This window comes from Lactuca virosa, chromosome 5 (assembly GCF_052849685.1).
Source record: "Lactuca virosa cultivar CGN04683 chromosome 5, Lactuca_virosa_CGN04683_v6, whole genome shotgun sequence".
Lineage (NCBI taxonomy): Eukaryota > Viridiplantae > Streptophyta > Magnoliopsida > Asterales > Asteraceae > Lactuca > Lactuca virosa.
The window spans coordinates 368,752,998-368,761,794 of record NC_136430.1 but is presented as its reverse complement, the minus strand read 5'-3'; the positions used below and the strand labels follow the sequence as shown (position 1 = coordinate 368,761,794).

Here is an 8,797-nt window from a genome sequence, read left to right as displayed (position 1 = left end):
GGGAAGAAATCAAAGAATCAGTTTTCGACCACAAGAAACTCATGAAGGAACTCCCTAACGATTAGCTAACAACTATTCCCTTTTTTCCGTCGGTTATGTCCGATTAGTCAACGTCCAACCAATGTCCTCTTTTGTTAATGTTTATGTAATAGTTTTCTCATCCTTTGTATGAACTACATGTTCTAAAATAAAACGTTGACACTACTTTAACTTCTACCATGCCATTTGAACTTATCGTCACATGCAAATACTTACAAAAGAAAAAAAAACAAATGAAAACAAATACACACAAATGCACACTTACAAGTAGAAACATTGTTTCTGATAATTAAAAAATATCAATGTTTAACGTTCTAGAATACATTGTCTAAACTGTAAAAAAAATTTAAAAGTACAATCTCAGCCATTACACAAAAAAATTTATCTAACCCGGGGCAAAGCCCAAGATCTTTTTCTAGTAATTATTATTTTTCAACTCTATGGCATGTAATTTTTAAATTTTATATTTTTGGTGTTTTAAAATTTATTATAATTTGGTCCAAACTTTAAAATACTTACAACTTTTTTATTACATTTTTAAACCTTTTACACTTTATTCTTGAAGACATTTTTACAATTTTTTGTATAAGTTAATTTTTAATGTTATAAATGCAATTTCATACAACTTTTGTATTATCAAATTGTAAAGATTTTATATATAAATTTCAATTAATGTATTTATGTTGGTTGGTTTTATGGGTTTCAATACTAGTGATTTCTCTTTTTATATTCTCAACAAAGCTGTTTCTATGTGTTTTGATCTATGTTTTGTGGTGGTTGTTCTATGAGTTTGATCTATTTTCTGTGGTGATTGGTTCTATGTGTTACAATCAATAAAAAAATTAATGAAAATGTAAAAAAAATGTAAAACAAGTATAAAAACATTGTAAAAAATTTTAAAAGGGTCATTAAAATTGTAAATATGTTAGAAAATGTTGTAAAAAATTAAAAAAAAAAATCGTTGTACAAAAAGCCTGAAAATAAATTGTACAGAAGTCATAAAATTTTAAATTTTGTAAAAACCAATTTGAGTGAGTTTTAGGGTGTGAAACCCAACAAATAACATAATTCAACTAAACTCAAATTTCATTGTTGTGTTGCACTATAAAAGTAGATGGTGGGGTCCACGAAGATACATGATTATTAAATACATAACACGCTTAACACAATAACGGGGGTTGTTTGTTTGCATTAATGTAAAATAAATGCATGCAATAAGAATGAACGTAATTCAATAATTAAATAGTTTTGATTATGTATTTAACTCATGTGTTATGCAATTCAATTATAAAATGAAATTAAGTTACGTTCTACCTAAGTTGGTACTTAACAAGGTCTAGCATTGTCCATTAATCAAAATAGGCTCTTTGAATTAAAACTAGTTTTACTAACATAATCTAAACATGCTCTTAGAATTAGATTGAAAAATCGCAATATGTTTTGTGTGAATGTTTCCAAACAACATCCAATACTTCTCACTAGCTCGGAAGAGTAAGAACATGCAACTCTAGTTTACACTGAAGTTAATCCCATCATAGAACCAAGTCAAACTGTGTAACTTTGATATCAATTCATAAAACAATACATATTTTATAAAATGAATAATAAGAAAGATACCCTAATTCTAGTGGCCAACATGAACCAAGATAAAATCAAACATTAGGTTAAAAAACACTAGAATTTCTATATAAACATGTGAACAAAACATCAAGTCATATAATCAAATGCATAAACTCGATTGTACTACAAATCTGAAATGGAAAGAGTTCGTCAGACATGACTAAAACCCAAAAATCAAAGTCTTCGAAGATAAATTAAGATGTTAATTCAACTTACAATAAACTGAAATAGTGTTTCGAAACAATTTCCAAATGATTCCTAGCAAAACCCCAATCAGATGTCGCCCGAATGTCGTCCAAGATGAGTTAGTTTCCCAAATGACATAAAAATCCCGAAATAAGAAATCAGTGAAGATTGCCAAAAGGCGGTTTTTGGGTTTTCACACGCCCCATGTGGATCCGGTACAAATCCACACGCCCCGTGTGGAGGGTGAAAGTATGATGCCATAATTGGGAAGTCCTCCAAAGTATAATGCCAAAATAAGCATTTTTGGGTTTCACACGTCCCGTGTGGATTCAATGCAAATCTGTATGCTCCGTGTGGAATGCAGTAAACGCATATTCTTCTGGTCAACATGCCATGTGTGGTCTTTGATGCCAATTTTCACACGTCCCATGTGAAAATCTTTTGTTTTGGCTCGCCATGATTTTTCCAATTTTTTCTTTTCTCACCCGATTGCTTCCAAATTTTGTCACGTGCTTCTTTAGGATCCCTAAAATGAGCCACAATCTTAAAGGCACTTGAAATCCACCAAGAAGTGTGCAAATAAAAGTGACATGTTGGAGGTGGAAATATTAATCAAAATTGTTACCTTTTTATGTAATAAAATCAGTTTGTTAGCACCTTGAATACATTATGAATAATTCTTTTTTTCAAAAACATTGTAAACTCTTTATAATCTAGTAATTATAAATATTTTCAATTTAAATAGAATATTTGAAAGTGTTACATCCTTATATCTTTAATTTATACAAAGTTGTCAATTACGATGTTATTTATTTCTTAAGAGGAAAACATCTCTAGTTTGCAAACGCATCTGCAGAAGAAGATGTAGACTAACTGTCTGCAGTTTGCAAAAAAAAAAAAGAATATTTTTTTTAAGTTTGCAGACTGCATAAAGGATATTAAACCACATTGATCATATATGATACCAAACAGACAAACCATATGACATACACACACATTAACTATATTGATTTATGGATGATAATTAAAGACGACGATGTTGGAATAAGTAGCAGTGGTGATGGTGATAGTAGTGGCAGTGGTGGTGGTGATGATGGAGGAAGTAACATATGGGTGATGGTGGTGGTAGTGGTGGTAATGGTTGAGATGGCGGTGAAGGGAGGGGTTGGAGGAGGTGATGGTGATTGCAATGGTGGTGGAGGTGGCGAATGTAGTGTTGGTAGAGGCCGCAATGGTGGTAACAGTAGGGCAGATGTGGAAGAAAATCATTAAAGAATAAAGCGTGAAAAATAGGATTGATTTTTTTAGGTTTAGAATGTTTGCGGGATTTCAAAAACTTTTTCATGTCTTCCACAAGAAGAGATCCCATAAAGGTTTCATAAACCTTTTTAGGTATGCGATCTTCTTAAAAAACAAGTGGTCTACGGTAAAAAAAAAGTATTCACGCACGTAGACATTATAATTCAAGAAAAACTTCTAAGAAAAAACAAACACCGCCTATCTCTTCATATGAATTTTATCTAATAGACTGTTTATATTTTGTTAATCTTTTAGTTGGTTGTTATTTTTATAATTTTCACATTTATTCATATGTCACCTGCGAAAATCTCAAAATTTTGCCAAAAAATGGATCCCAAAACTGAATTTTGAAAAACAAAAATCTTCATTTGCGAAAATTTTGGTTTTACGTATGGAAATTGAAGTTTATTTGTGAAAATTTTAAAAATATTTTTTTTGAAGCTTTTTGTGTTTGAAGTTTTCAAAACCCATTTTGTGAGCAAAGGAAAGATTAACATTGTTTTTTTTTTAACGGATAACTCAGATACCTACTATTTCATTCTTAAATCTACCATTTCATCCCTGAGATTTGGTTCAAGGACACCGTTCCGTCGACTTCTGATGATACCGATAGACCACATGTCATTTGGTAAAAGAAAGCTTAATGTTATAATTTTATACATACGGAAATAACAAACAAAATGAATTTCTCACCTCTTTAGAATCCTCATATCAATCTGAAAAACCCAATGAAAAAATATGAGAAATCTATTTTTTGTTATTATTGTAAGTGAAAATGACAATATTAAGCTTTCTTTCACTTTAGATTTGGTTTTTTAACACTTGTAACAAAAAAAAAGACTTCAAAAAAATATAGTTTTTTTTTTAATTTTTGTAGGTGAACTTTAATTTTCGTTGTTAAAACTTGGATTTTCATAGATAGTATCTGCGAAAAAAATCAACTCTAGTTTTGGGACCCATTTTTTTTGCAGATGGTTGGGATTTTGGCATGACATTTGTGAAATCCTCAAAGACGGTGTTGTTTTAGATATTTTCGCAAAGACGGTGTCATTTTAGAGATTTTGGTAGATGCTATTGCGAAAATCATGACTATTTTGGTATAATGGTTAATTAGTTGTGAGACTCGTATACTATACGGGTTGATTAAAATAAAATGTTAAATACAAATGATTAAACGGTAAATGAAAAATGAAATAAATGACAAGTGGAAAATAAATATTTCAAAAATTATGACAAAATGACATGTGATATAATGCATGAGAGAGTGACATGTGGCAAACTTATTTCATTTATTAGGGATGATTTTTGTTCAAATCTTGGAATGCGGGTAACAAGATTTGCATGATTTATTTTCCCTCTTAATTGTGACCGGTTTGAAGATATTTTATGCATGGGATAAAAAATTCCTTACTAAAACTGACATATAGTAAGAATATTAGTCATTCTATTTAAGTTAAATTTTTTAAAAAGAAAATCATTACTAAGACATGAACCCCAAATCTGCTGTTACATACAAAGATCCTAACCAACAAGACTACAAAGATTTGTTGTAATTAAAATATGCCATGATGGTTGGCACTTTGGTACTCTGCGTTACTTTATAATGTATGTTCAAATTGGGGAAATGAAACACCATTCTTTTGTGTGCATAGCTTCTTATTGCCACATTTCCTATTTCTAATGTTGCTATCTTAAGATTTAACACCTTATGAACTATAGTAAATTACATGAATGGTCCCTATGGTTTGGGATAATTTGCACGTTTGGTCCCTAACTTATTTTTTTTTTAACTCGGAAGGTCCCTATAGTTTGTTTTTGTTGTACACTTGGTCCATGTCTTAGCTAAAAAGACTATTTTGTCCTTTATTTTTTAATTTATTTAAATAATATGGGGTAGGTAAGTTAAGGTGAGGTGGAAATAGAGTTAGGGGTGTATTTATTTAAATAAATTAAAAAATCAAAGACAAAATAGTTTTTTTTAGGTAAGACATGGACCAAGCGCGCAACAAAAACAAACTGTAAAGACCTTCCGAATTAGAAAAATAAGTTAGGGACCAATCGTTTAATTTACTCCACTCCGGTTAATAACATGTATACATATAGTGATTTCAACTTCAAAGGTGAACTTTTTACATAAGGCAAAAAGTGCTTTTTTAGTGAGGGTGGAAAAGTTAATATGTAAAGTCCATTTATTGTCACTTTATAGATCTGTCTCGAGTAAAATGGTAACTGAGGCACTTATAGAAGCTAAATGTTTTTTCTTTATTTTGAAACAAGGAACTTAATGATTAATAATCCAATTAGATACGAAAAGTAGCTATCACCCCTGCTTTCTGAGGAATCATCTTCTATATTAGGAAAAGGAAACTACCAATTCAAAATCTTCTAAACTAACTTTCACTATTGTTGTCCATATGTCAAAATTTCAAATCCTGATCAAGAAAAGAACAATTTAGTGAGATAGAATATGTATATGTAACTCAAAAAAAAAAAAATGCATGCAATTTTGTTTTGTTTACACTGATAAGTAGAAGAAAGAAACAGACAATTCAGCAATCAGCAGTGACATTTGCCAACTGTAACAACCTTAACACATAAATAGTAAAAAATAAGATAAGGTACTACTGGTTTTGTCTATGTTGTTGAAAGTTGGGATGGTTCTGTTGAGGATTCTGCTGCATAGGTACCACCATACCAGGTTGTTGTTGTAAATTCTGGGTGTTTTGTTGCATGTTCCCAAAACCACCTTGCTGTTGTTGTTGTTGCTGTTGTTGCTGTTGTATAGGCATCATGCTACCAGGATTCCCTCCCATATTAAACACTGTCATCCAAATGAAAACCCCATCATTATTCATATATAACAAAAATGACCTAATTTCAAACAATAATTATGCCCCTACCCTGATCATTCAAATTTTGAGCTCCAAGACTCCGGTTGCCACCAGATAATCCAAACTGAAATTTACAAAAGATAATAAATAAATAATACAAATTTGTAAAAAAAAAAAAGAACAAAAAACCCAACCTGCATCCGAGGTAACATTGATTGTGATGGCATCATACCCGTCATATTTGACATCTAACATTATATAACGACCATTAGTTAATCACCAAAATAAATATGTAATACTGGTATAATACATTAATACCCTTGCCTCTTTTGGTCATTTTTGTGATTAGCTCCAACATATAACAATCTTCATTAAAAGAGACAAAATGCAACAGATGGGGAAATGTAAAACTGACCATTTGGTTATTTGGTGTAGCTTGTGCAGCATTAAACAATGCAGTGTTGGCAGTGGTAGACATTTGGTTTAAATGGCGACCTAATTGGTTTCCTTGGTTTAGTTGGTTTTGTGCAATCCCATGTTGAATACCTCCACTAGGTAATTGTCTACCTTGAAATTGTTGCCCTCCTAATGACTGAGAAAAAGCCATTTGATTCTGACCATGTAACTAACAACACATAATAACAAATTAATAATAATCAAAATACTAAAAATATCAACCGAAAAACATAATATCCAAATCACCTGATACTTCTGTTGAGCTTGACCTTGCAAATCATGCAGCTGTGACAATTGATTCTGCACATATCAAATCATTACAACATTACAACTACACATTATCTGAATTCTAATGATATATAATCCAAATTGAATTGTAGTATTCTACAGCTACAACCATACATACCTGTGCTAATCCAGTCATTGGATTTTGCCTGAGTGATTGAGCAAGCATTTGCTGCTGATGTTGTGGTAACTGCTGCATCAATCTTTGTCTTTGTTGTTGTTGTTGTTGATGTTGTTGTTGCTGCTGCTGTTGTTGTTGTTGAGTTTGTTGTTGTGGGGAAGGTGTGTTCATCATGTTTCCAGATCTTGGTGAGTTTGCATATGGTAAAGGAGATGCTGTTGTGTTATCAAAAGATGATGCCCCAGTGGGACCCGAAGGTGATGCAGCTGCTCTTCCCATGAGTTGTGAGCCAGAAGCCTGCAACAATGCTCCTTGACTGTTTACAGTATTTGAAGACATTGGAGGGGTGTTCTTCATGTACATTCCTGTGAAAAAAAGACAAAACCACATTATTGTAAGAAGATGAACATTTATTGATCTTTGATTGTTTTTTTTAAGGATATTAATATACCGGATGACTCAGAAATGGTCTGGATGCCATCATTTACTGGGAGCACATCCACTAGATGAGATGGAAGTGATGATGTGATCTGTCTTTGGTCCATGGGTATGCGTAAACCTTGACCATGGTTAACAGCATGTCTAAGTAAATTTTCTTGTTCTTGAATCTTTGCAGCTTGAGCTTTATCTAGAGTTAAGATATTGGTGGGCCCTTGGCGAGTGCCAAAGTAGGTTTTTCTAGTGTCAGCAATGACTTTTTCAGCGCTTTCACAAGCTGCTCCAATCATGTCAATTCTAGCCTACAAAAAATGGTGCATATGTAAGGCTTCAGGAAATAAAAAGTGATTGATCACACTATATTTATTACCTTTAACTTTTCAATCTGTGAGGGGACGGAGAGATTTTGCATTGCATATAGTAACTGTTCTCGTTTGGAATTGTCATCTGCTTCTATCTCTGGTAATAGCTTTGATGAAATCATAACAGGCAATACTACAATGGAAGTAGAAGATCATTAGTTTTATCTTCAATTTTGATATGTCAAAGCATCTTAGGAATATTTTCAAATGACGAATGTATCATGTATGTTTTCAGAGGGTTAACAAGTTCTTACTTCCAGCATTTTCACCATTGACATTCTTTGGATGGACAACAAATGCCTTTGAAACCTTCTTAATGTCTTCCACAATGTTGTAGAGCTCAAGGTTTACCATGGAAAATTGACCCAATACATCTTGCCTGGTGCACCCGAAAAAAATGAGAACAATTCTTTCTCAAATGTTAACGATTAACATCGTTCTAAGTTCAGAAGCATTGCTAAATTCAACGAAATTAATATTACAATGCGTGAATTCAAAATGTTTGTTAATTGGGGAAACTAACCACTTGGGTACGGAATTGGTGCGGGCAATGAGTTCGAAATCTTCAAGGATGCGAGTGATGGCTTTATAAAGGCTCAAGGCTCTAGTCTTGACGGATTCTAGGTTAAGTTGCTGCTGTACGGCAGGGTTCAGCCTCTCCTTCGCCACCGCTTGTTGCTGTGGTTGTTCTTGTTGCTGCTGTGGCTGCCCTTGACCTACTCCCATCGGACCATCCATTGCCGGCGCAACTCGGAGCACGAGACTCGAGGAATCAATGAATTAGCGCCGATGTTCTGCGTTCACCAGTCGTGTGTGGATCACGAACAGATGATTACCCAACAATTTTGTTTTCGGTTAAACGATTACAAAGATTCGAAATACACAGAGCTGATTTATGAATTATGACTGCGTTTTCTGTAAAAGTTTTTTAGTTCGAGTATTTCATTAACACTTTGTTCCAGAGTTTAACAAAAGAAAAAGAGAACAGATAAAAAGCCAGAAAAGGATAGAAAAAAAAAATTTGTTTTGTGTTCCTAGTTGGAGAGAAGTGAAAGGAAAAATGAATCATTTTGTTCTTTCTTTTCAAATCCTCCAAATCGGAAGGAAAGTTAGGAGGGAAAGTGATCCTCCCATTTCCCTCCACTTCCCTCTTCCCTCTT

The 8,797-nt window shown here is 32.8% G+C and overlaps 1 protein-coding gene across 1 annotated transcript; it reads right to left on the bottom strand.

Moving 5' to 3' along the window:
• Nucleotides 1-5,614: 5,614 nt before the first annotated feature.
• MED8 (mediator subunit 8) lies at nucleotides 5,615-8,592 on the bottom strand. Its single transcript, XM_079053448.1, has 10 exons — nucleotides 8,161-8,592; nucleotides 7,892-8,016; nucleotides 7,646-7,770; nucleotides 7,289-7,577; nucleotides 6,838-7,202; nucleotides 6,678-6,731; nucleotides 6,391-6,600; nucleotides 6,170-6,223; nucleotides 6,045-6,099; nucleotides 5,615-5,965 (listed from the first exon to the last, which is right to left on the bottom strand). Exons 1-10 carry the CDS (start codon nucleotides 8,373-8,375, stop codon nucleotides 5,766-5,768), a joined length of 1,692 nt encoding a protein of 563 aa, XP_078909574.1. The 5' UTR covers nucleotides 8,376-8,592; the 3' UTR covers nucleotides 5,615-5,765.
• Between the last annotated feature and the right edge of the window lie 205 nt (nucleotides 8,593-8,797).